Source organism: Telmatherina bonti (assembly GCF_933228915.1).
Source record: "Telmatherina bonti genome assembly, chromosome: 7".
Classification (NCBI taxonomy): Eukaryota; Metazoa; Chordata; class Actinopteri; order Atheriniformes; family Telmatherinidae; genus Telmatherina; species Telmatherina bonti.
Genome location: NC_136625.1, coordinates 24813594 through 24839493, shown reverse-complemented (window position 1 = coordinate 24839493; position 25900 = coordinate 24813594). Strand labels below are relative to the sequence as shown.

General features: G+C 41.7%; 2 protein-coding genes across 9 annotated transcripts in view; both read left to right on the top strand.

Moving 5' to 3' along the window:
• LOC306758382 (myomegalin) overlaps window positions 1–25171 on the top strand; it is a 37087-nt gene extending 11916 nt beyond the window's left edge. The window contains exons 7-46 of one of the 8 annotated variants that reach the window (XM_079243704.1): window positions 6123–6260; window positions 6353–6472; window positions 6574–6666; window positions 6782–7006; window positions 7084–7242; window positions 7348–7449; window positions 7547–7684; window positions 7798–7977; window positions 8130–8324; window positions 8401–8583; window positions 8671–8787; window positions 8868–8948; window positions 9033–9136; window positions 9243–9385; window positions 11718–11839; window positions 11943–12118; window positions 12248–12515; window positions 12882–13086; window positions 13191–13307; window positions 13400–13668; window positions 13750–13961; window positions 14196–14313; window positions 14417–14534; window positions 14629–14683; window positions 16539–16786; window positions 16865–16972; window positions 17060–17221; window positions 17339–17587; window positions 17692–17823; window positions 17931–18047; window positions 18143–18332; window positions 18424–18545; window positions 18970–19206; window positions 19320–19421; window positions 19660–19877; window positions 19964–20107; window positions 20199–20337; window positions 20591–20637; window positions 20839–20890; window positions 22459–25171. In XM_079243704.1, the coding sequence (XP_079099830.1) occupies window positions 6123–6260; window positions 6353–6472; window positions 6574–6666; window positions 6782–7006; window positions 7084–7242; window positions 7348–7449; window positions 7547–7684; window positions 7798–7977; window positions 8130–8324; window positions 8401–8583; window positions 8671–8787; window positions 8868–8948; window positions 9033–9136; window positions 9243–9385; window positions 11718–11839; window positions 11943–12118; window positions 12248–12515; window positions 12882–13086; window positions 13191–13307; window positions 13400–13668; window positions 13750–13961; window positions 14196–14313; window positions 14417–14534; window positions 14629–14683; window positions 16539–16786; window positions 16865–16972; window positions 17060–17221; window positions 17339–17587; window positions 17692–17823; window positions 17931–18047; window positions 18143–18332; window positions 18424–18545; window positions 18970–19206; window positions 19320–19421; window positions 19660–19877; window positions 19964–20107; window positions 20199–20337; window positions 20591–20637; window positions 20839–20890; window positions 22459–22598 (6045 nt within the window). In that variant the 3' untranslated portion in view covers window positions 22599–25171. Of the gene's footprint in view, window positions 1–6122; window positions 6261–6352; window positions 6473–6573; window positions 6667–6781; window positions 7007–7083; window positions 7243–7347; window positions 7450–7546; window positions 7685–7797; window positions 7978–8129; window positions 8325–8400; window positions 8584–8670; window positions 8788–8867; window positions 8949–9032; window positions 9137–9239; window positions 9386–11717; window positions 11840–11942; window positions 12119–12247; window positions 12516–12881; window positions 13087–13190; window positions 13308–13399; window positions 13669–13749; window positions 13962–14195; window positions 14314–14416; window positions 14535–14628; window positions 14684–16538; window positions 16787–16864; window positions 16973–17059; window positions 17222–17338; window positions 17588–17691; window positions 17824–17930; window positions 18048–18142; window positions 18333–18423; window positions 18546–18969; window positions 19207–19319; window positions 19422–19656; window positions 19878–19963; window positions 20108–20198; window positions 20338–20590; window positions 20638–20838; window positions 20891–22458 lie in introns of all 8 variants that reach the window. The other 7 variants (XM_079243699.1, XM_079243700.1, XM_079243698.1 and 4 more) reach the window with 7 other exon arrangements.
• On the top strand, window positions 3451–4779 carry LOC306758059 (uncharacterized protein; the record flags this gene model as incomplete). The annotated part of the gene is made up of 1 exon (XM_079243275.1): window positions 3451–4779. The coding sequence occupies one exon, from the start codon at window positions 3451–3453 to the stop codon at window positions 4777–4779; it is 1329 nt and encodes a 442-aa protein (XP_079099401.1).
• Window positions 25172–25900: the final 729 nt, after the last annotated feature.

Sequence of the window (25900 nt, the reverse complement as noted above, 5' to 3'; positions counted from 1 at the left end):
GAAGTTTGAAAAAGTGTGTTATAGTGTGACAAGTTGATGTGCATGTAATAAGTGACTTTTTTAAAAAATATTTACACAAATGAAAATAAGCAGTCTCCTCTTGAGTAGTTTTTATAGTTGTATTGGAACTGCTTGTGTGTCAAAGTGCAAGTTTCCTTTGGTAAGTGCAAAGGAAGTTTGCAAAATCTGTGTGAATAGTTGTTGGTCGGATAAATGATGTTTGTCAGTACAAACCAGTGTGATAAGACTTTAAGCAGAGCTGCAAGAAAATGCCTCATGCTTTGTCTTGGATTTTTCGGCTGAATTACAATGTAGAACATATCATCATAGATAAAGACAAATTTAACATGTTAAATCTCATGCAATATTATAAAGATATATCAGCGTGTGATTTCAGGGAGTTTAATTCAGTCTATTCACACGACTTGTCTCATTCATTTTTTTAAATTAGTTTGAATTGAGCAGCTACACTGCACAATGTACCAAATTATGGAGGAAACCACAATTAAAGATATGCAGAAGTAATCGTCAGTTTTCCACATTTATGTTCTACAAACCAAAGTAGTGTATAATAAATAAACCTAAAAGGAAACTATCACTTTGAAAAAAAATAACCAGAGGTTGGATCATGCCATGGAGCTTTTTTTGCTGCATCTGATATTAGGGGCACACCATTAATAGAATCCCAACTTTAGAAGATTATTAAGACATTTTGACTGAACTGTTGCAACTACTGTCAGAAAACTGAGGTTTGAGGTGAGCGTGTTTTTAGTTGGTCAGCAATGTCTTTTTAACAAAGCAATTGCTGCCGTAAATATAGGCGATGAGTCCCAAAAACTGACTGCAGTAAATCTATAATGCAGGTGTTACTTACTTTTTTATGCAGCCAGAACTTTTTCACAAAATGTTTTTATTTTGCTAAACCACTTGACAAAGACTTTAGCTGTCATTTGTCATGCTGTGTGCATGTGTGTGCATGTGTGTGTGTGTGTGTGTGTGTGTGTGTGTGTGTGTGTGTGTGTGCGCTAGTGCATTCTCCATTAGCTATCTAATTTCATACATGTGAGTACAGCAGCTATCTCTCTGGTTAGGAGTTTAGCAGCTCTGGTTTTAGCCAGGATGTCGATAGGTCAGGTCGACCTTTGAGTGCTCAGAGACTCCCTGACTGATATCAAGTTGTGTTGTTGTTTCAGCCAGACATCAGCCGTTAGAGCTCTCAATTAGCTCCCCAGACACCACAGACATGTAGCCATTATATTACTGCTGACAGGAGGAAGAGGAGGCTGGAAATTAACATAGTTTGAATCCTTATTCCACTTTTTTTATATAAGATTTCTTTTTTAGGATAAATTAATTGTAATGGGTTAATTGTAAGCTACCAAAGTTGACATTTGATTGGATTGACTAGAGATCTATAAATTGTTCTCTTGCATCCCTCCTGCATGTGACTATCAGCAACAGAGATGTCTGGCTTAGAGAAAATGTCTCAGGCTCACTAATTAACCTTCAAATGACAAAAAAAATCAACCCCCTCAAAGCAGTGATGAAGACCTACAACTCTGACTAACACAGTAATTAGTATGTGCAAGATCACTCTGTCCTGATGCAGTAGACCCGCTTGGAGGGTAAAAAGTGTCTGGATGGTATGCCCTGAAGTCACAGCGTGACCATCTGCTTGTGCTTCACTGCAGAGATAAACCTTCACTGTTAAATGCGGAATAAAGCTCTTGTTGTTTGATCATGACATTCAAATCTTTGTTTTATATAAACACCATGGCAACGGGGGTGATAGAAAAATAGATCCATTTTTTAGGCAGTATTTGTTTTTTGGCAGAATGTTGAGTTTGTAAGTCAAGCAACTGTATAAGTACCTGTGCTTAGTGATCATAAATCTTCATAATTCATGTCATGACAAATGTACAACTTAGCATTTAAACTGATCTTTATTTCCAATTTAACTTTTTATCATAAAAGGTACAGACATTAGATAGTAAATATATTGCTGAAAATATTTGATATTTGTAGTTTTCGATGTTAAAACTGACTCAAATTGTTTATCTACTTCTAGCATGTTCAGTTGTCTGGTGTACCTCAATGACAATGGTCACAAAGCTGTAATAGTCTTTGTTTTTCAATCATTTTAGCAACATAGTATTGATGGATAAACATGTGTAAAATGAGAGGCATTCTCTAATTAACTTTTTTTTTTTATATAAAAGAATCCTAATGGAAGGTGAAACTGAGCATTAGAAGCTAAATAAAATATGGGATGATTAACTATTAACGTCTTGCTATTAATGTAGATTTAATGCTGAAATAAAACTACGGTGTATTAAAAGCCTGTGTCAAAATAGTCATTAGGGTACAAACACAGACAACAGAAAACAACAAACAAGGATCTTTGGGTCATTTCATTCATATATCACGCAGCTGAACATTTCACCTGTTAAGTCAGGCGCACAGAGCTTAGAAAACCGGGCAGGAGGAAGTAGCAGACTCCCAGGGGGATATCGCTCTGTCTCTTTACCAATATATCCAAACTAGAGCTGTTCAGTCCCTATCTTTAAATTTATATACGTGTTTTACAGGACAAACTACAGTTTTAGATTGAAATCAGAGTCATTAATAATCTGTAAGCATCCCAGTTTGACTGTAGTGGGCTCGTCCACCCCTATTTCTCCTGAATGGTGCGCTCCGCCACTGCAGGTCTGTCTCGGGCAGCCACATCGTTATCTATCCGGAGGATCCCCGACTCTGCGGAGCGTCGGGTCCGCTCTGCGTGTCCGCTTGTGAACCCATCAGTACCGGCTCTGAAATGAGCAGGGAGGCTGTTGTTCGTACAGAGACACCGGTGGACGTGTCAGAGTATTGTCCCCGTGCGGCTGTTTCTTCGTCTCTTCCGTGTAGAGGCCGGTGGATTATTACCGCTCCCCGGTCATGATGAACCCGGCGCCGCGTGGTGCGGCTCGTGAGTCCGAAACAGCCGAATTGTGTTGGCGTAGAGGCGCGTGCGGTGGTGTTGGGACATGCGAAAGTGCGGAATATTGACAGAGAAGGAACACAGCACGTACAAACACCGCATCTGAATGAGGAGACATACTCTGTGTGCGCCATATTCCCTATGCACCTGCACCTACCGCAAATGGAAGGCGATCCTTGACTGATGGATACTGCTTCTGCTTTTACCCCAAGATTTTTGTCCTGTCAAGAAACAAACATGAAGCCATTCTCTACAAGTCTACCTATTTTTGATCATTAGTCAATTTACTGACTGCAAAGACCTATCTCAAGTTGACCTTTTGTGATATATGTTTATTCATATCTACACATCAACATATTTGACACCTTTGATCTAACAGATTAAATAAAGATATTACAAGGATCCAAGTATCCTACACTTTAGTGTAAAGCAGCCTAAACAAGATTCTGCTGATATTTAAAACCTCTAGAATGCTTGATCTCAAGATGAAGGAGACATGTCGTATTTGTGGACGGGAGCTCTGTGGCAACCAACGGCGATGGATCTTCCACCCCACGGCCAAACTCAATTTGCAAGTGCTGCTGTCTCATGCTCTGGGGCAAGAGCTGACCCGGGATGGCAGAGGAGAGTTTGCCTGCTCTAAGTGCACCTTTATGTTGGATCGCATGTACCGCTTTGACACAGTCATCGCCCGTGTTGAGGCACTGTCCATTGAAAGGCTGCAACGGCTCTTGCAGGAGAAGCATCGACTGAGGCAGTGTATTGGTGGGCTCTATCGGAAAACAAATTCAGAGGATGGTGCCATAACATCTGCTAAAGATGAATCTGGAGATGGAATGGTGGATATTTCAGGCTTAACCCATGCTAAATATTGTGCCCTACTCCAGGATGATCTGGTCTACTCTTTATACGAGTCCTGGGCTGATGACAGCCTGGATGGCCACCATAACCACCACCCTCAGTGTTCTGCTGGTCCAGGGTCCGAGGCGACAGGTACAGGCTTACACCGCTGTACGCCTAGCACTCCCAGAAGGTGTCGGGGATGCTCCTACTGGCGGGTGACAGACTCAGACTATGAAGCTGTGTGTAAGGTGCCCAGGAAGTTGGCACGGAGTATTTCCTGTGGGCCATCAACCAGATATTCAGCCAGTGTTATTGGAGGGAGTGTGACTGGGGATGCTGGACATGCAGAGAGAAAAAATGCAGAAGATTCAGAAGAAGCTCCGTCTTCTCAAACTCTGGTCCCTGGGTCACAGGACCCCTCCAGGACATCAGACAGTGATCGAACTCTGGCTGGACGAGCCAGCTCCAGCCCCTCTGTTGCATCTCTGGAGATAGCTGAAGAATACACCCAACCTGGAACCATAACAGATGGACCGCTAAGCTCCCCAAGGGAAGCAATAGAAGACCACATATCTGACTCCCTGTCTGAGGAGCACATGGGGGCACCACATGGCTCAGTCGCACCAGGACCCACTCTCTCTCTGGCCCTCTGTTTGTTGCAGAGTTGTGCTGTACACCGGCCAGTTCGGACCACCAAGGGGAGCAAGCTGCCCATCTTATTTCGACAGAACTCCAGAAATGGAGGCACAAGGCTTAGTTTCCCTGATCCTGTTCTGGGAATGTCTTATGGAACCCCAGATGGAAATAGAGACAACCACATGTCAACACCAGAGCTACACACACCTTTGATCAGACTGGATGTTGGGGAGGATCAAGACCTGAGCTTGGCTGACATGGAAGATTTATTGCAAGATTTGTACAGAGAATATCCTCCCCCAGCCCCTCACCAGGTATAATACCTTAACAAGAACAGTGATGGTACTGAAAAGCAGCGTTTTAGCGCTGCAGGTTGATTACAGTAGAAATTCACCTTCTTTTTGCAACACTGCAGCATCTGCAGCACCCTGCAAGCTTCGACGTTCCCACCACACTTTCCTTTTATCTTAAGTAGCTTTGTAATCCAGCTGTCAGTTACTTCTTTTACCCACAGCCTCTTCAAATGCTTTGACCCAGAAGGATGTGAGCTGTGGTAGAGTGTGTGCGTGTGTGTGTATGTACTTAGTCTTTCATGTATGGAAACACCACTCACTGTGAGTGCAGTCAGGTGTAGGTAAGCATTTGCACATGGTGAAGCCTAATTATTTAATTAGTGTGTGTGTGTGTGTGAGAGAGAGAGACTATGCACACAAAATGAGGTCATTACTAATGTAATCAAAGGAGGGAGCAAATAGTAAATGTTCACCTGTGTTAAATATTTATTCTTAAAATTATAAAGTAAAAATTAACCATCACAGTTCATCACTAAATGAAAAAATCATCACACTTTAAGGCAAAGAAACAACCCTCAAACAGATGAATTCAAGCTTTGGATATTCTGCTCTATTATGCATCTCTTTACACCTGTGAAATACTAAAAACCTCATATTAATAATCCTTAATGGAGGTTTGCATTTCTTCCAGGATTCAGTAATTTTCCATCGGAAGAATTTGTTAGATCCTCAGTCACAGACTGCTGACTGAAGTAGGTTAGATGAGGGGAGACATTAAGTCACAGTGACTCCACTACTGGCCTATTTTCACTCAGAGCCCTTGAGGCAAAGCGATCCACACAATGTCAGACCACCCTGTCCTCTAAATACAGGCTGGGTACTACAGTAGCACTATCTAATGATATCTCACAAAAGAAAGCCCAACCTAAATCCACTTGCAGTTATTTGAATTGTGCACCACCCATCAGTGAGTGCACAAGGAAATATAATGCATAATTCTTCCTGTACTAGTTGACTATTGGAAGCTTTATATTCTAGTTATGTAAAGATAATAGGAGTGGTTTGAGCTCACTCGTGCGTGCAGATGCTTAAAAACCAGTCCAGTGGCTCTACTGCGTCACAGCTTTTTTGTATTGACTCACAAACAAACAGAGTGTATGTAAGTTTTTTATGCCTGTAGTGTTACACAATCCAGAGTAGTAGTTATTATGTTTACAATTATTCTGTCATTAATTTTTGGCTTTTTATATATAAATAATTCAGCTGCCAGGTTAAACCAGGCAGTTACATATCACTTGAGCAAGTTATGAGCAGATTACATAATTTTATTTGCTATTTTAAGTAACAACTCTCTCATTTCTATTTTGCAGAGTCTTGTCGAAGAGCAGCAGAGCCAGCTGAACCAGTACGAGTGTGCGGCTAGTCAGTGTGTCAGTGAGCTGCAGAAAGCCCAGCTTCAGGTGCAATCCCTGCAAGCCAAGATCCATGAGAGCGAGGCCAACAATATGGTGCGGCACAGAAACGGCATCCATCTAAGCTGGGTGTTCTTTTTCAGTACGAGGTGTGATGATAGCCTAATGTCCTGTTCTCTACGTTGTAGAAGCTGCAGGAGAAGCTGAATGAAATGGAGTGTGAGCTGCGTTCCCTCCGTCAGGCTGCTCAGAGTCAGGAAAGAACCATTCAAGGCCTCACTGAGTCCATTAGCACCAAAGACAGCGAGGTGTGTGTGCTTGCTGTTCACTAAGCTGTAGATTAACATGCGAGAGGATGAGTTTGATTTTCTTATAGTTTTATGGGGTATTTTTCTAATTCTTCTGAAAGGCCAAGGAGCTGTACCAGCTTATAGAAGGACAAAACGCTACTCTGTGCAAGCTGCAGGAATTGGCCCATCGGAACAAGCTTTCTCAAAGCGAGGTTCGCTCTTGTGTCTATATTGTGGTATATTAGATTGGGATCCCAGACACAGAGTCAGTTCTTTCTAACCATTCTCAATCTGTCTGATCTTGGTGTCTGATCATTCTTTTTCCAGGCTCCAGTGGGGGTAAATGAATCCTTGACACTCGCGCAACTGCAGAGCGAGCTGGTTGGAGTGCAGAGCTCTCTCTTTTCTCTTGGACTGGAGCTGGAGGCCAGCCAGAGGAGCCAGAGACAGAGCCAGAGGCAAAGAGATGACCTGCTGAGATTCAAGGACAGACTCAACTCTGATCTGCAAGAGGCACTGCAACACAGGGAGGTTACTGAGAAACACAACCAGGTGAGTGTGGTTCAGATTAGGGTAATGAAACCAGCAGCATGATGATATGTGTGTAACCTGTAGTCTCCCTGCTGCAGGACCTGCGAAGAGCCCTTCAGAAAACACACTCTGACCTTCAAGCTAAAGAGTCAGCTCTGAAGGAGAGTGAGGCAGAAAAACACACAGTGATGCAGGAAAAAGACAGGGGCATCGCACAGCTCAAACGCTCCCTGCAGGACAAGGAGCAGCAGCTAAAGGCAACACAAAAACCCACATACTCTGGATTTGCATGGATATATGCAGAAGCAAATACATGTGCAGATTTTTTTTTTTATCTTGTCCTTAAATGTTCCTATCTGTAGGAGTTCTCTGAGATGTTGGAGTCAACAGGAAGTTCCAAACCAAGAGATGCCTTGCTGGAGAAGTTAAAAGAGCGGATTAAAGAAAGAGACAGAGCTCTGGAGGTGCTGAAAACAGTCTGCTGTAAAGTAAAATATGAATATTATATTGATGGCCTTGAGCAGCACATGTTTGATTTCCTTCCCTACCTGCTTCCTGCAGCGCTCTATTGATGACAAGTTTCGCTGCGTGGAAGAACGCGAAGGCCAGGTGAGGACACTACAGCTGGCACTTAGAGAGAAGGAACGAGACCTAGAGAGACTCCGCTGTATCCTGTCCAACAACGAGGAGACCATCACGGTACGCTCATGCACACAATCCAGAGTGACTGTTTACTTTTACAGCTGATTGGGGTTATGTATTCGAGGTGTTTCATTTCTCTTTTTGGTTACACGTTTGATTCCGACGGTCAGAGTCTGGATGCCCTGGTGCGAGGGAAGGAGCTGGAGCTGGAGCAGGCAGCAGAGGCCTACAGGAACCTGCAGTGGTTGAAGGAGCAGAGTGAGGAGAAGGAGAGAAACACTCTGAGAGAGAAGGATACCATCATTAACCAGCTGCAGGCAGCCCTGCAGAAACGTAGCCAGGAGACACAGGTAAGACACATTTACCATAGGTCGCCTCTATTATGGTTTCTATAGTGCAGCTGTGCCCCTGTGAACAAACCTGCATTACTTGTTTTCACAAATACAATAGATGTGCTGACACAGCTCTTTCTGGGTGCATTTGGTTTTGTGTTTGTGTGTAGGATCTGACAGCTGCCCTCATTGGAAGAGTCCAGGCTGGTCCCACTGAGGTAGTGGAGGAGCTGAAAGCTCGGTTAGCTCTGAAAGAGAAGCTGTTTCAGGAGCTGCTGTCAGACCGCAGTCATCAGACCACCGAACACCAAGCCCAGGTCCAAGATCTGCTGAACACTCTGAGCTCCAAGGACCAGTATCTGCAGGTGGGTAGTGGTGGGGCTGCTAGCAGATAGAGCACACCAGCAAAAATAAGAGGATTAATCCCCTTTTCTCTGTCAGGACTACTCCTACAGGCTTTCCTTGGTGATTAGTGAGCGGACGGGCCAGCTGCAGGAGCTCCGCAGACAGCTGACACAAACGGAACAGGAACTGTGTGAGCTGAGATGGAGCAAGGAGAGGGAGAATGGAGGAGAGATGGAGAATCTACAGAGTCTACTTAAAGAGAAGGAAGCCTTTATCAAAGTAGTTGGTTAAACATGCGCCTCATTTGCTTTTCCACTCCTGTTTTGTTTTCTGCTTACCTGATCTCAGTGTTACGCTTTATATCAGGAGCTGATTCAGACCCGAGAAGAGGCTGTGCAGCCATATTCAAAGGAGAGCGAAGCAGAGATAAATGATCTGAAGGAAGAGATCCAGCTGCTTCTGAAGAAAGACATGGAGGCTCAGGTATCTGTGTGTGTGTGTGGATGATGCACCAAAAATACCAGTTTTCTAATGTTATGCGCTTTTATGTTCTCTGACTGCAGAAGGAGCTTTCTGCTCTGCGTTTGTCTCTGCCTCACCACCAGTCAGAGGAAGCTGTCACAGAAGACAAAACAGATCACCAGGTAAGATTTTACATCACTTGGAAAATGTTCAGGCATTTTTTTTATGCTTGAAATGATGATTTTATGATCGCCACTGTGCTCTAGTGTGTGTTGGAGCAGTTAGTGTCTGAATACAACAAGCTGAATGAAGCCCTCAAGGCAGAGAAGAGATTATACCAAAATCTGATGCAGGTTCATAAAAGTGAAGGGTAAGAATACTGCAACCAAGTCCTGTGACTGCACAGATTTCTGTTACAAGTTTACTTTGTTTGCTTGAAAAACAACTTCATGTTTCCCTCTGTTTGTTTGCAGCAGCAGCTCAAAGAAGATCCAAGCTCTCCACATGGAGCTAGATTCAGTTCAGGCACTCCGCAGACAGTTGGAGGAGGTCCTGACCAGGACCCGTAGTATGGCCCTGGCACTGGAGAGGGCAACTAAAAGACAGCTTGAGTTTGGAGGTGGGAATGGGCAGGGTCCAGCCTCCAAGGCTGCAGGCCGCACTCTCACTAACGCTCCTGAATGCTCTGCACCACTGAGTGAAACTGGCACTGTTAATGTGAGATAAAGCTGCCTGTAACTACTGAGGGTCAAGTTTAGGAAAGACTGTGGTCATATAATATATAACAGGCGTAATTTGCTTCAAACCAGAATCTGACCTTTAATCTGCAGGCAGCTTTATCCAGCACTCCCCACAGAGAAACTTCTGTTTAACCAATGTGAAATGAAAATGAGCAACTCAGAGTTTTTATTTATTAATATGTTTTGAGTGTGGTGTGAATGTTTTGTTGTTGTTTTTTTTGTTTTTTTTAAATCAAAACTGCCTGCTTTGTAGTTTGACCGTTCTGTATTGCCATTTCTGTGTATTGTCTCTCAGCGGTGTCACTCTTCCAGCCTTACTGTCACAGTGAAGTTCCGTCTTGTGGAGAGATTCAAGTTCATGCCTTACAGTGAAATGTCTCACCATCCATCATTTGTTTTGCATCATACGTTTGTGAACATGATGTGCGCGTGCTCAACAAAGGTCCAAGTTACAAATCTAAAAAAGACAGCCAAGTACTTTATTTCATTCCAGTATTAACCTTTAACTTTCATAAGACATTTTGTGATGTCTGTCTCTGCTTTAGAAACTTTTTAGTCCTGCAGACATGCATGATACAGAAAATCAAGCATATTGGATATAAGCTGGTAGCCCCTCTGGATGCTTTCATATAATAATGTAGTAATCAATTGAGATATGCGTAATTTTTCATTTATTTGCTTATTGTTGATGCTTTGTACTGAGATAGCAGGAGTATATTAAGCAGTTCTCCAGTTCGCACACATTACAAGAGATATGAAATAATACCTGCGCATTAGAGGTTTATATTAGCATTTTCACTACAGGACATTTTCTAGAGATTTGTGCCCCAATTCTCATCTGGCTGGAAAGATGGAACCATTGTCAAGACTTTTCTTTTTTTGTACTTTAAATGCATTAAAAATAAACATGTGCTGGCTCCTTGTTTAAAGCACCTCTGGTATGGATTTCTTTTGTTGTGTTTAATTGGGAATTTCTTCTTAGAATATCCCAAACCCAAAATACACCTCCCCCCATCCTGGTCCCTGATTATACCCTTCGTCCTTCACCTTTAAAAAAGCTCCCTAGTGTGTTTTACCTGTCTGAACCCTTAAGACAGAAACCGCTTACTTCTCTTCCTCTCTTTCCTCAGTTAGTTTTGTTTGTCCTGGTATTGAATTTTCTACTAGAACACAAACCATAAACATGCTGAAAATGGAAGCAATCACAAATATAAGATTTGTGAATAATATGCCATTGATGTGTAAACATCCATATCATGCAGTAATATATACTGGAGTCCATAGTTGTTCTTTGTGTCCTTGCTCCCTCATGCATGAGACTGTGGCATGGTTTTCATGTTTGCATGGCTGTTTAACTGTAATACCTAGTCGGATATTCACAATTGACCCGTTAAGGGATGTTGGCTCCATATCACAAACAACATACTCTCACACACATAAACAATTAATAATCTGTGTAAGTTAATACCACAAAACAAAGCCCATGTTATGAATATGTAGTGGGATTATGAAGTGTCAGTGTGTATATAAAGCCCCACGTTCCACCCTTTTAGTATACACACTACTTTGTTTAATCAGTAGCAGGTCAGTGTTTTAATGCATTGGTCTTCCTGCCTGGTTATTGAAAATATACATAAATTAAGTCACTTTAAACACATTTTAAATATAATCTCATAAAAAGACAGAAATGCAATAATCTGTGGACACACTGAAAACCCAGATTCACCCTGCACAGTTTGTGCTGTGTGTTATTAGTAACTATTTCACTTTTTCCTGTCCCTCTTCTGAAAGCTTACTTACTGGAAACAAACCTTCCTTTCCTGATCTTTGTGTGTCTCCGTGTGTGCATATTTCATAACTAAATTTATTACACATGCAGGAACACCATCTCTACTAGCTCCTTAAAAGGCTGGGATATTTAAGGCCTGTGTCAGTTTCAAATGTTTAAAGCCTGTCTCATAAACACACACAAACACTTGGTTTGAACAGGAGTGTTTTTGGCTGGCTGGCAGCATATGACACAACATTTTCCTTCAGTCCCATGACTTCCAATGTAGCGATTCAGTGCAGAGACGGATCTGAGGATAGAGACAGAGACTGGAGCAGGAGAGATTGAAAATAACAAGAATCAGAGAATTAGTTGCAGGTTAAGATTTTAGTTTAAGGCATACGGTAGAAGATGTTGTCCCTAACTGATTATTGTGTTTTCAGAGCTCAGCACAGATGAGGAAGAGGAGGAGGGAGATGACGAAGATGGGAGCAGTGAAGAGTTCACAGACAGCATAGAGGAGGATGACAACAACGTGACCAGCAGAAGCCTGAACTCCATTCAGGTAAATTCATTTAATACATTCACTTGTTAATCTAGTTTGCAGTAATGCAGATCCAAATAATGTCAGAACAAAGAGAATAAAAGTATTTTTCCTGTCTTTCTAGGCTACTGTGAAGACTGAAGAAGCTGAATGTGAGACTGCAGGGCTCGTAAGCGGGGTGTTTTCTCAGAAAGCTGATCTACAGCAGCTTGAGGAAGCAAAGAGGAGACTTGAAGTTGAGCTTGAAGAAATAAAGTACCAGCTAGAAAAGGATGGATATTCCTCTATGGCTGAAATGAGGTACATCTTTCATATTCTTTGTAGTAAAATCAGTTTTCACTGACTTTCTGCCCATGCTGGGATGCTTGAGAGCTTGTAAGTTTTCTTTTATTCCAGTGTTGTTTGACTTTTGTCTCCGTCCCCCTCTAGGAGTGCCCTGCAGAGGCTGCAGGAGGAGAACCGTGCTTTGACAGGAAGCAAGGGACGAGCTGGAACTGTGGTGCCGAAGAGAAATGTTAAAAAGAATATCAACCAAGAGGAGGAGGAGGTCGGTGGGAAAGAAGATGAAGAGATGGAAACATCACAGGTGCTTTCAGGGAAGCGAGGCCTTCCTTGTGCAACTCTGAGCAACGAGCGAGGAAAGAGGCACTGCATGAGACCACGCTCCCCGGACCTGACATCCCATCAAGCTGAGGCAGTAAGGCATTTTCTATACATTTGTTTAAAGCTAGCTGCCAATCATAGCTTTATTTCTCTCTCTTTGACTGAAATAAGTAGATCCTCTAAGGTACGGTGCTGAAGAAATTAATTAAATCACTCATCTGTAGTGGGATGAAAGACTGGTTTGATGCAACACTTATTAGATTAAAATGTAGGGAAATTGGAATTTTAGGTATTTTTGTGGGTTAGTAAAGCTTCCACAGGTTAAACCAGAATTGTTATCACACATCCTGTCATGTAGGGACATATAGTTGGCTCCTTTAAACGTAGAGCAATTGTTAATGCCTGTGTTTGGGGAAACTTCAGTCTTTCCGTGGTAACTGAACCCCTTTTGGTGTTGCAGGATGCGGGACCTGCCGGTGGCAGCAGTGAGGTGGGAGTGCTCTGGCAGGATATAGGGGAGGGTCTCAGAGAGCAAGCAGCTTGCCTTCAGTCTGACCTGGTTCTGAGCCAGCAAGAGAACCGAGAGCTTCAAGAGAGGCTGATGGTTTCTGAAGCCACCGTTCAGGCTCAGGCTGAACAGTTGAAGGACTACAGAGATCTACTTAGTGAGTCTCTCTTCAGTTTGTAAAGAACTGCTAATATGCTATTAGACATCTGAACTAACAAGTCTTCTGGATCTGATGTGAGTTATTTCATCATGTCTCTGCAGCAGAGACATCTGTCCAGCAGGCCAGTAAGCAGGTGCAGGTGGACCTCCAGGATCTGGGTTATGAGACATGTGGCCGTAGTGAGAACGAAGCAGAGAGAGAAGACACCAGCAGTCCAGGTGATTCGAGGAAACCAAAAGAGCAAACTGTTTGTAAAAGACACAGATTTCTCTTGTTTCTTTGTACATGTCCTAATCTCTCGTCCTTTCAGAGTTTGATGACCTGGAGATGTGCACGTCGCTGTCCCATCATCAGAGCTCTGAAGGTGTGGGCAGTGGCTGGTATTCAGCAGGAAACTGCAGCAGCGACAGAGGCGGTTATGAAACACAAGATGAGTCAGCCTCTCTTCAGCATCTAGTTCAGGATCTCCGCTCACAGCTGACGCGCTGCCACAAAGTAATCCGTGGACTTCAGCTGCGAGTTCGCTCTTTGTCCACCACCAGCGACTACGCCTCCAGCCTGGAGCGCACGCCTCGAAAGGTACCCTACATAATCCTATAACTTGTTCTTGGTTCGGAGCAACAGGCCACAGATTTATTGTGTTTTATCCCCATCTTTCAGGTGAACTGGGCATTTGAGACATCAGCCCCCAGTGGTGTGGAAGAAGATGAAGGCTGGATGTCTGACACCCAAGGAATTCGCTCCAGCCCCAGGCCTAGCAGGGAACTGCAAGAACTGATGGAACGAGTTGCTTCACTGGAGGCTCAGTTAAAGAGCAGCAAAGTGGAGGGGAAAGGCCAAGCAGAGGAAGGGAAGTGTGCCACCTGGCCTGGGTACGTGGAAAGAGATGAAAGCTGGGAAAAGGGCTTCTGCCTATTACTCCTGGTGCTTCTTCTATTCCTGTGTTCCCCTCTGGCACATTTACTTTATGTGAAACTGGTCAACAGATGTTCATGATAAGGCAAAGTCATATGATTCAAAGCTTTTAGTTCTTAGCAAACTACAATCTGTATTCATATTGTGGTTTACTTTGCTCCCTCTGGGTCTTCTTCTTTCTGCTTTCACAGGAAGTACAACACTCTGATTCAGGCACAGGCTCGTGAGCTGTCCCACTTGAGGCAGAGGATGAGAGAGGGGCAGGGAGTCTGCCACATCCTGACCCAACACTTGGGAGATACCACAAAGGTGCTACAAAACTGTTATTTACCACTTTTCTACAAAAATAAGGGGTGCAGAATATTTCTTGTCAAAATTTCTTAAACTTACTTAAATTCTTGACAATTCCCAGGCATTTGAGGAGCTCCTGAGGGCCAATGACGTAGATTACTACATGGGTCAGAGCTTTAGAGAGCAGTTGGCTCAGAGCACCGCCCTGGCACAGAGAGTTGTCACCAAGATAAGTGGACGTAAGCAACATCTTTTCATCACAGTGTTACATACTGAATCCCATTTTGTTTGTTTTTCATTGTTTTCTTCATCTTTCCAATTTTGTTTCGGCAGGACAACACGCAGAGAGCCACGATGACAAGGCAGGCCACGAGCTGCTTGCTTTAAGGTCAGACAACTATATAATAATTTGCAACAAGTCAACCCTTCATCATACAATTAAGATTATATTATATACCAATGTACACATATACTTATTGATGTTAGATTTTGTAAAAATCATTAAATAAAAAATCCCAGCCTTTAAATGTCCGTCAAGATAAAACTGTGGAATCACCTTCACTTCGCTGATCTGTTACTTCCTGCAAAGTTTTCAGCTTTAGCTTATTAACTTTGAGCGTTGACTCCTGTCATTAGCGTACTCTGTCATGTGACAGTGTGACATGCGAGTCTTCCACATGACTGCTAATGGGGATAGACGCTCGCTAATCCACACTCAAAGGTCATTTAGGGTGCTGTAGTTGAATAGACATCTTGCAGGCGTCCCACTAGGAAGGCTTTGGACATTGTTCTTTGCAAACGTCTGAATCAGTTTTATCCCGCTGAGCAGCATCCTGTTGTGTTTAAACAAAATCCGTTATTAAGGGATTTCTCGTACTGCGGCGTCTGTTCCTGTGAGGACATTTTTTTAATTAAATGAGATTTTCTTAATATCTACAAAGTTTTAATGGACCAATCAGTGGACATCACAGAGTCTATATTTTCTCCCAGTAGATAAAGCTCGTCAAGCCGTGCACTTCCTGGTTTTTGCTTTTTCCTGATTGGACTGATGCTCAGATGCCTCAGATCAGCTTCATACGCAGAGATTCTGGTCTCTGTTTACAATATAACAAGACATACAGACATTTTGATATTCATTTGGAGATAAAGGAAAGACGTTCATCTTTCAGATCTTAATAAGGAACACACACATTAATTGAGATAGTTTTTACATAAGAATATCATCTCCATAGCAACTTGGTCCCCCCTCCCCGCTTTTCCCTTATTGCCATACTGGCAGATTTTGTGGATGCAAAAAATACTCATAGACTGTGGACAGGTTTATTTTTATCAGATGGTTTGCTAAGCATTGTGAAAAATAAAAGCCTGGTGAAGTGTTTTTTGTGTATTTTTTATTTATTTTTATTTTTGTGCACATACTGTTCTTAATATGAGGACCTATTTGAGGACCTATTAAAATTTAAGATACTTCAAATTATGTACAAAGTCAAAAATGATCAATTACCCAGCAGCATCCAAAATCTTTTCCAGTTAAGAGAGAACATATTTGGCCTGAGAGGAACATCCATTTTCAAAAAACCAGCTGTGAGAACAAATGCTAAACTCCATTGTGTTTCTACAAGAGGAGTTCAGCTCTGGAACAGCTGCAGTAAAGAAATAAAATCATGTCAATCAATAGGAAAATTTAAACAACTGATAAAAGATGAGATAATTAAAAGTTATGAGGCAAATAAGGTAATTTTTTTAAAGCAATGTATGTTGACATCTGTGATTTATTGTGTGTATTATGACTGTTTACTGTTTAAGTTTCGTTGTAATGGAATTTAATGTGTATTACTGTATTTTTCATGCTGTAAAAAATTTTATGGTGTCACCGACATGGGGGTTTTGGACTAGATAAGTGCCCAACTTTTTCCGAAACCCTTTTTTGAACTTAAGAAACTTATTTTATTTGTTGTAATCAATATTTGTTCTTTTCAAAGTCCTTTTTATAGTTTGAAATAAATAAATAAAAGTAAAATTTCTGTTCATTACAAGATGTAGTAATAGTTGTATAAATGATGAAGTATGTCGCTTGTTTTTTTCTCTCCCACCTTCACTAAACATGTTGACAGATTATTTTTATGTTTGATTCATCCTGTGATTAATTATTCATTTTGTCTAAATCATAAAATGCCAAAGTAAAAACTTTGATGTTCATTCAGAATTTGATAGATGATTCTCATCTCTGTGTGCACGTTCAGGCTGAGTAAGGAGCTGCAGCACAAAGACAAACTCATCGAGTCGCTCCATACCAAACTACAGCAGCGTCCTGAGACTCCATCAAGCTGCCGCGCTCTCTCTGAGACCACTGACCAGTCAGACAGGACCTCCATGGTATCTGATGAGTACCAAACCAATGAAGACTTGGACCTGTGCTCAGATTTGGACACCAGAGAATATCAGGATGAACTCAGGCTGCAACAGCGAGGACACACATCAGAACCAGACGGTATTTTTGGATTCATTCTTTGTTTCTCTCCATAAAAGTCCTCGTTCTATCCCTTTACCCTTCATTCCCTTCTTTTAGTCCTTCCATCTCTCCCTCCTCCTCCTCATCGTTACCTCAAGTCTTCCAACAGCTGTCCCAACATGCTTTGCTCTGCCACTGTGGGTCTAACCAGTCGGCTTGCCAGAGGTACAGGGCTCAGGGATGGCTAAGACTTGTAAAGTACCAAGGATCAGCTTTTCATGACTCCTCCTCCTTTATGTCATTCTCCCCCAGCTGTTTTCAATGTACCTGCCTCCTCCTCCTTCCCTGTCCCCCCTGACCCTGACATCTGGGGTAATGAAGTCACTTCAGACCCTCGACCGAGGGCCTTGTCTGTGATTGCTGTTCGCCCAGAACTGGACTCGCTGTACAAACAGATGAGTGAGCAGAACAGGGGTGAGGGAGTCAGAGAGACATTGCTGAAACCACCATCTTTCTCTCACATTAAACTCTTGCTTTCCCGTGACTCCTTTCACATCTTTTTCACACAAGCTTTCTTCTGTGTGTTTGCAGGTTTTGGAACTCCCCATGACAAGACTCCATTCAGTCTTTCACCCAGTACCCACAACCAGCAAGACCTATCAGGCTACAGCCAGCTATCTCATCATACCTTTCAACAGTACCAGATGGGTGGCCCCCCTGAGGGCCCCTCCATGAAGTCTGATTCAGGTGTAATTACTGGAAGGTCCTTGTGGGACGCAGAAAACTTTGTTCAGCCAGGTGGAAGCTACTCTGGAAACCAACTGGGAAGCAGCCAAGCAGGTGTGATGGCCTATGCATTTAGTAATATTTTCTTAAATTTAAATTAATTTATTTTTTCCTTTAAGCTGTCGCGATACCTTTAACAAACAACTTATTTCCTCCAGGGGTAAATTTGATAGAGGAACACCTGCAGGAGGTGAGGTGTCTCCGTCAGCGTCTGGAGGAGTCCATTAGAACCAATGAGAGGCTCCGACAGCAGCTGGAAGACAAACTAGCCTCCACTGGTCGTGATGGAGGTGATGTATCCTCTCATAATTGAGTTGCACCAAACAACTGAATAACACTTGTTCATTATTTCTAAGAAATATACTAATGTGGTTTTTTTTTTGTTGTTGTTGTTCAGGAGCTCCAACAAACATCTATATTCAGGGACTGGACACAGTCACTCAACTGTCCAATGACATCAGAGTCCTAAAAGAGGAAAATCTGGGTTTACAATCGCGCTTGCAAGCCAACACAGGTGTTTTAATCGTAAAGTTAATCTAACCTGAACCAAAGGGAGTTTGGTTTGAGCCACATTCACATGATACTTTTGGGTCTGTCCTCCTCACACAGACACAAATGAGGAGGTGCTGCAGTTGCGGGAGGCGGTGTTCACTGCACGGGCTCGGCTGAAGCAGTCGGAGCTGGAGGCTGAACAGTGGAAGGAGGAGCTGAGGCGCCTACAAGCTCACAGTCAAGAGCAGGGACAGCAGATTCATATGTTTAGACAGGAACGGCAAGCTGGACAGGAGAAAACCAACAGGTTGGTGTGTTTTTCTGAGAAGATTTTTTTATTTTTATTTGTGTGGTTACTTTTAACTGTAACAAGTTATAATGTTTTTCTGATTTGCTAGGCTACAACATGAGGTGTCTCTGCTCCAACAGCAGCTGTGTGAGAGCAGGGAACTCATCCACTCCCTGCAGGGTGAGCTCCATGTTTATGATCGAGTGTGTTCAAGCATAAAGTCAAACAATGGTAAGTTTGACTTTGTGCTTTGTAAGCAAGCTGTGCACAGTCTTCTGTCTTTTTTTTTTTTACTCATGTTTGAACCTCTATGGGCAGTGTGTCCTTTTGAACGCTGTACTTTGGTGCCACCTAGTGGTTAAAAGGGAACATGACAAAGCTTTGGAAAGGATTGTTCAAATTTCAACCCATGATTTCCTAATTTTAAAAAACATCTTGTTAATATTTTTACACTTTTAAACAGTAGTAAAAATAATATTTTAACACATTTAGAGGTAAAAATAACACACTTCTAACTAATCACCAGATCTTCAGCAGTTAGCTTTATATAGGTGTGTGTATTTTGATTGCCTTTCTTTGGCACCTTCTTGTGATTGATGAAATAAAAAAAATGTGCTGGAAAATGGCTTACAATGCTTTTGTATGTGTGTTTCAGGGTACCTGTGTGAGGTCACAGGTCTCCCAGTGGAGCTGGGCGAGCTGCTTGGGGAAGTGAGGAGTCTCCGGGCACAGCTGCAGAGCAGTGTTCAGGAGAGCAGCGCCCTCAAACAGCTAGAGCTCCACAAGCAGCTAGAACAAAAGTTAGGCGTCGGGTCGCCTCGGACTCCATCTCTCTCTACCCTCACTGCAAGCCCTCAGAGAGAAAACTTCTATAGAAGGCAGCTGCTGCATGGTAAGAACGAGGCTTTAAGAAAACTGCAACCCATCATGTTTGTAAGGCTTACTGTGCTGTGCCGTGGTTTGAAGTGTGTCCAAGGCTAGTTTGTGTATGTCTGTGCTCCACAGACCCTGCTCCGTCTCCACCCGTCAGGGACATTGGTTTGTTTAACTGTGGATCTCCTGGTCTCCCCTACTCAGACTTGGATGACAGCCATAGCACTGCAAATGGTGTGACTTTAACTGCACCTGCATCACTGCAACTCAGTCTGACCAGAAGTTATAGGTTTATTCTAAAGAAATGTGCCCTACTTTGTTATAATTCTGCTGTGAACTTAATCTGCCTGTCGTTGCATGTTTTAATTACTTCCAAACTTCACTAAACTCCCCTTTGCATCAGAAAACATATATTCATACCAGTCAAAAGTCTTTCTCAAAAAATGATTTCAAGCTCTGTTACCCCCAGCAGACCCTCTTGATCCCCACTCTGAACTGGAGGGGGAGGCACCTGATGGATCGTTTGCAAACCGTAACGGTCGTCACGCTATTGGTCACGTGGATGACTTCAGTGCTCTGCAGCAGCAAGTCCTCGAAGGCCGCAGCCTGATCCAGCGCATGGAGACAACTCTGCAGGCCTGCATCAGCCTTCCTCTGCAGGGGGGCAACCAGAAACAGAGCAGCGAGCTGGTTTGTTTCCAACATCTAAATAGTGGCCAACACTAACAAATAGCAATCATAGTAATAATGTACATTTAACTGAACTCTTCTTGCAGATTCTGGATCATGGTCATGTGAAGAGTCTTCTGTCCAACACAAAGACTCTCAGGCAGATCTTAGAGGAGGCATTGTCCTTGCTGAAGATGTTTTGGAGAGCAGCTCTTCCCAGCACTGACCCCTCCATCCAAAACCTCAGAAAGGTTTGAAGAGCAGACAGTTTTATTGTATGACCTCGTTGAGTTGTTAAGTTTTAATAAATGTGTGTGTGTGTGTGTGTGTGTGTGGGAATAGGAGCAGTGCATGCAGGAGGAGATCTTGTCCCTGAAGCTGCGTATATCTGAGCAGGAAGAGGTTCTTAAGGGGACGATACAAAGACTGAGGAACACCAGCCGCACCAAGGAGAGTATGGAGCACTTCATTGTCAACCAGTGTGAGTGTTTATGCGCACAAGCGTGCCATTTATTGCTAAAAGAAATGACAAGGTCAAAGAAAAAGACCTAGCAAAGGTATGAGGTAGTGAACCTTTGTTAGCAGGAAAAACAGCACATTCCTTCTTGAAAGTGAAGAGAAATTCCTCTGTGAAGTTTCTCAAGTTTAACTCACTTAAACAGGTGAGGTTGCCAAAGGAATGTGTTTTTTATTCAGTGACCAGAGTCACAAGCCTTGTTGTCTTGTGTTTGTAGTATCGAGGACCCGTGATGTGCTGAGAAAAGCAAGAACGAATCTGGAGGTATTTAACGCCACTGTTTCACATCACCCTCAGTTCTATCACTGAGAAACTGTTAGATTATCTGTGTAAATAGCTCACGTTAATGTGTCTGGTGCAACTATGTCAAGCGTCTTAAATGTTTGTTGTAAATTCATCACTTTTCTGTCTTACTTGTTCCTTCATCCTAAATTTGTCTCTCCTCCTTACCTTCAAAATCTCCAGAAGAATGAGCTGAGACTTTGCTCTCTAAGCTCCTCCACTTCTCCTTGTGCTGGTAATTGTCTGACATCTTATGTTATGGAAAATAGGTAGAAGTTTTCCCAGGTGATATGAAGTTCTAAAGATTGGAAGTGGGACAGCTTTTATCTCATTTTTCTGCTTTGACTGACATATTTGCTTTGTCATCTAACAGCAGCATCCACCTTTACTTTGACTCTTGTCAACATATCTGTTTGCATTAGTGATTTAAAAAAGAGAGAGAGAGAAAATAATACGATGACAGCATGACACAGTTCCCGTCCTGAATACAAAACAAGCTGAACCAACAGTTTGACCTAACACATACTTATTAAGTGCTGTTGACGCATTGTTTTCCATTCACCGCCATAACCACGGCGTGCATATTCATCTGACACAAAATCTCTCTGAAACCAGACCTTTAGGTATTAACTGTGTGTTAAGTTAAAATGGTTAAAATGGTTTTGAAAATGCATCCCTGATTAAATTAAAGTCTACTTACAGCTTCAGATTCTCACAATGAGTGCTTAAATATCTCAAGAGTTTCTATTCTGTGTGTAATATCAAGTATCAGTGACAAACCTACTAAAGTTTTAGACCGCTAACACAAACACCTGGATCTATTCACACCATATCACACAGCAAGAACACTGCAAGTGAGTGTTGTGTATTTGTGTGGCTGGATTTGTGTGCCAGCACTGCTTCCTGAAAAATCTTTCATCCTCAGCTCATCATCTGCAGTCAGTTTTATCACAGCTAACATTTCACACAGCAAAACACCTCTTGCTGTCATTTATTTTTAAATGAGCAATGTGACATTTTGGAAAACACATGTATGCACTTTATTACTCTTCTAATATGTGATGATAATGCCATTTCAATCTAGGAGATAATTAGCCCAGCTTTGCAGATAGATTAGAATCGACTAGCCTATGTCTCATTCGGACTTAGACAGTAATAGATTAGGTGTCGTCTGTTGGTATGCTGCAGTTATTTTTTATTTACTTAATTATTGCTATTTTTCTCATTTACAACTTAATTGATTCGTATTCTTCGGCTCAATTTGTTTTCTCAGCTTTTGGCATATAATTTATTGAGCCCTTTCTGCGAACTCTCCCCCTCCTTGAACCCAATCTTTGCTCTGATTGGCTCATTTCTGGAAACCTTCCAGGAAGTGTTTTGTGAGCTGTGCTGCTATTCATGGGCATGCACTGTTTGAAGCAAATAACATAAATAAAATATTTATATTTTAATACATAAATATAAGATGTAATCATAAAATATATATATTAGCAAAACTGATCTGAAAGTTGAATGAAGTAAAGTTGAAAAGAAAAATTGAGACACGAGCTTTTGTGGTTACACAAAAAAAGGAGAAAAGTACATAAATCACCTTGTAAAAAGTAAATCTATAGGGCTAGAGGGTACTGCCTGCAGCATAGATTTACAACATTTATGTCGACTCTGTCTCTTTATTTAACTCTTGATAAGAAAATAAACAAGTGCTCTTTCCAAAATGTCAGAGTACTCTTTTAAAGGTTCACCTCCGCTAGTTTAAATGTTTTTTTCTAAGGAATATAGATGTAATACTCTCCCTTTTTCCAGGTGAAGACCCAGGAGGTGCTGCCAGAGAGCGGCCTACCGATCGCAGTATCCTGAAGACCAGCTACGCTTCTTCTGTTGCTGGGGCAGCAGCCAATCAGCGTCCGGTAGCAAGGAAGCGCAGCAGCCATTGCCTGCTCTAGACTTTTAAAGAACCAGACTCAGTGCTACCACTTCTGACCTCTATGTTAAAAACTGACACTTCCCGCCACACACACACCAGCCTGCTCTTTCCCATCCAGTCCTCCTCTGTCCAGCCATGAGAGGACTTCCATTCTTTCCTCCTTCAGGCAAAATATGCGCAGTATAATCTGCACCATGAGCCTTATCAAACTTCCTTCACCCTTTCGCCTGTTCGTAACACCACTCTCCATCACACATGTAACTGTCTTTGAGTGATCCAGTCAGCAGTTTGCCTTGTCATGTGTGTGTGAAAGAAGGTTGATTGAAATGTACCTCTGGTGGTTTCAGTGATGTGTGTCCTTGTGATGAAACTGGCTAAAGATGCCTTTAACCACAGATCTATGATTCATATGGTTCTTACCAGATCCAGGGGGAGGGTATTAAAGAAACAGTAATATCTTTTATGAATTATTCTTTGTTTTTTTAAATAGATTTAATCAAAGATTGGAGAAAGTTTGAATAAAACCCCGTCATCTGCATTTAAGAGCATCTCCTCAGCCAAACAGCCTGTGGACGGAAAAGATGTTTGTGCATGTTTGAAATAGCTTGTGAGAGGAATTCTGCACACATGAACACACACATACACATTAAACTTGTGTGTGATTGAACATAGCTCACTCAAAGACAAGACAGCCTCACATACAACTGCCACAGGAATGCAAGTTTACTCTTTGTGGCACTTTTAATAACAAGGATATCTTTTTGCAAATGCAATGCAACAACAAAAAAAAAGACACCAACAATGTATTCTAACACAAGATGGGAGAATGTATAATACATAGGTTGTGTTCTAGCTGCATCAGTGTTTGTGGAGGAAGCTTATGAATGTCAACCATTAGCCAAGGGTTATTATTAGCAGAGCAAAGCCAGGGGAAGGTCCCAGAGGCGTTTCATTGGCAACAAGCTGCAAAACAAAAATTCAAAAAGAGATCAAAGACAGAGGAGCTGGGGCCGTTAGAGTAAGCTTGATTTACACTGAACTATCTATGAGAAAAGGGAAAAATAAAAAGTTTAATGTACTCAAACTGAATCAGGCTATACGCGCGTAATCACTCCTCTGTAGGAGTTCTCATATGAGCATGTGCAATAATGATGTTTCTTCTGGAATTATGCTGCACTGGTTTATTTAGTCTTTGCCTAACACTGGATTACTATTATACTTTCATAGTCACGTTTTGGACACGATCAGTGTCATGACTGTTCCTTTTACTTGTTTGTTGCTGCATCACAAAGGCTGTAAATGGAAATCAAATCAGTGTTACTGAAAATTGTTACTTGCCAAAGTTTGACCTTCTAACTCCTTACTCTTACTTGCCTTATCCATGTGATTGATAAAACCCAGTTTAGTTATCAAAGGGTCTTTTTTTTAGTGCCCGTCTGAACTACAGACAGTAACTATTAGACGGATGGTTCAGTTCAGAAAGAACAGTGCAAAAGAGACAAGGGGCTTTTTTGGACCAAAACTCCATAAAATAGATGGATTTTTCTTTCTTTTTTTAATTATAGTAACAAGAAGTTGACTGTTTCATTCCCATGGTGATGGCAAAGTAGATTAAATTCTGACAGATGATACAAACTTTGGCAGGTTGTTGATTGGATCATTGTTTAACAATTTGTTCCCCTACAACTGTTTAATTTTACATTTAGTTTTGTGTGTTTTTCTTGCTGTACATTTGCCATTCAGGGCTGTAAATAATTCGCTTTTCTGTATGAAATTTGCAAGCTTGTGTGTGTGTGTGTGTGTGTGTGTGTGCGTGTGTGTGTGTGTGCATGCATGCGTGTGTGAGTGAACATCCAACATTTGCTTTTTGCAAAGTTGATTATCTGGGTAGCTGTGCAATAGCTTTGTGTATTTAATTTTGATGTTAAACATCTTTGTATTAGAGTATGTGTATGTTTTGCTAATCTCACCTGCTGCAGTGTATGACTCATGCTGTGCTTTAGAGCAATATACCTCTTTGAAACAATTAGTCAGGCTGCATTTGAAAATTAATCCTAAACTATGCCTTCATGATACGAAAGACATTGATCACCTGTCACCTATAATAAAAAAAAAAAACAGATAAATGTTGCTTTGCTTGCCTTTAGCCTGAGAGCTTCTTCAGTCTACTCCTAATAGAAGTTGCCTTGATCGAGTATCTCAGTTATGCCAAATTAGGTTTTGTTTGAGCTTGAGGACAAAAATTGGAAAGTATTTCTGTGGGGAGGAGGGTAAAGAATAAGGCAGCTTCTGAAGTGTTTGTGAAATACTGGATCCACAGAGCACCTTGTTAAAGCATAAGCTGAAGCTATTAGCCATTTGTTGTTAAGAAGGGAACTGAGTAGTATTTTGAGACTATGTATTGTTGGTACTGAGTTGCATATGTATATAACGCTTCTGATTGGTACAGCTTTTCTCCGAGTTTGTGCATATTAACTAGAAAGCCGAGTCAAGACTCATTAAGGATCCTGTCTCTGAACTGGTGTCTTTTGTTGGCAAAAGTATTAGCAATGAAGGATTTTAACAAAGAATTAATAAAATACTTCAAAAGTTCTGTGGTCTTACTTCTAATCAGTCTGTCATCATGGTTGTGATCTTTAAATTTAAATTCTCACTGACTTCTTGTGACATTTTCACACTCCCCCCCCACCCCCTCTTTCTATCACAGTTTAGGGGTGTAAATACATGGGGAACACTCTGTATTGCCAAAGCAAGCTAATTTTTATTTTTAAAAAAAAAAAATGAATTTAACATATTCATGTGTTAATACAATGCCATTCAAACTACTGTTAAAAGACGAGCAGAAATTTAAACTGATATTAAGATAATTAACACTTTAAACAGCATGGTCAAGATAAAAATGTTTTATAATGTGATTATAAAGCACTAAAGTTGCAATGAGACATCATTTGTCCTCAAGTGAAGCGTGAAAGCCTCTAAAGTGACAGACAAAATTCCATCATTAATCTCATGGAGAAAATAATCTTTTTATCCAACACCACAGTGTTCTAATAAAGGCATATTTCTGGCATTTTCCCAACACTTTAATTAAAATAATAATGTACTCTAATCTGCAATTGCCTGGTTGATTGAGGCAGACAACCTCAGTCAGTGTAGTTTGGTTGCTTCCTTCACTATCAGGGTTTTTAACCCATTAAAGGAACGAACCATGAAAAATGGTAAGAAAAGCCCAACTTTATTTAATATGAGATCTTTATTTTGCCCTTTAATAAAATGTAACCAAAGGTTTTTTGTTTTTACAAAAGTTTGAGTGGGGGATAT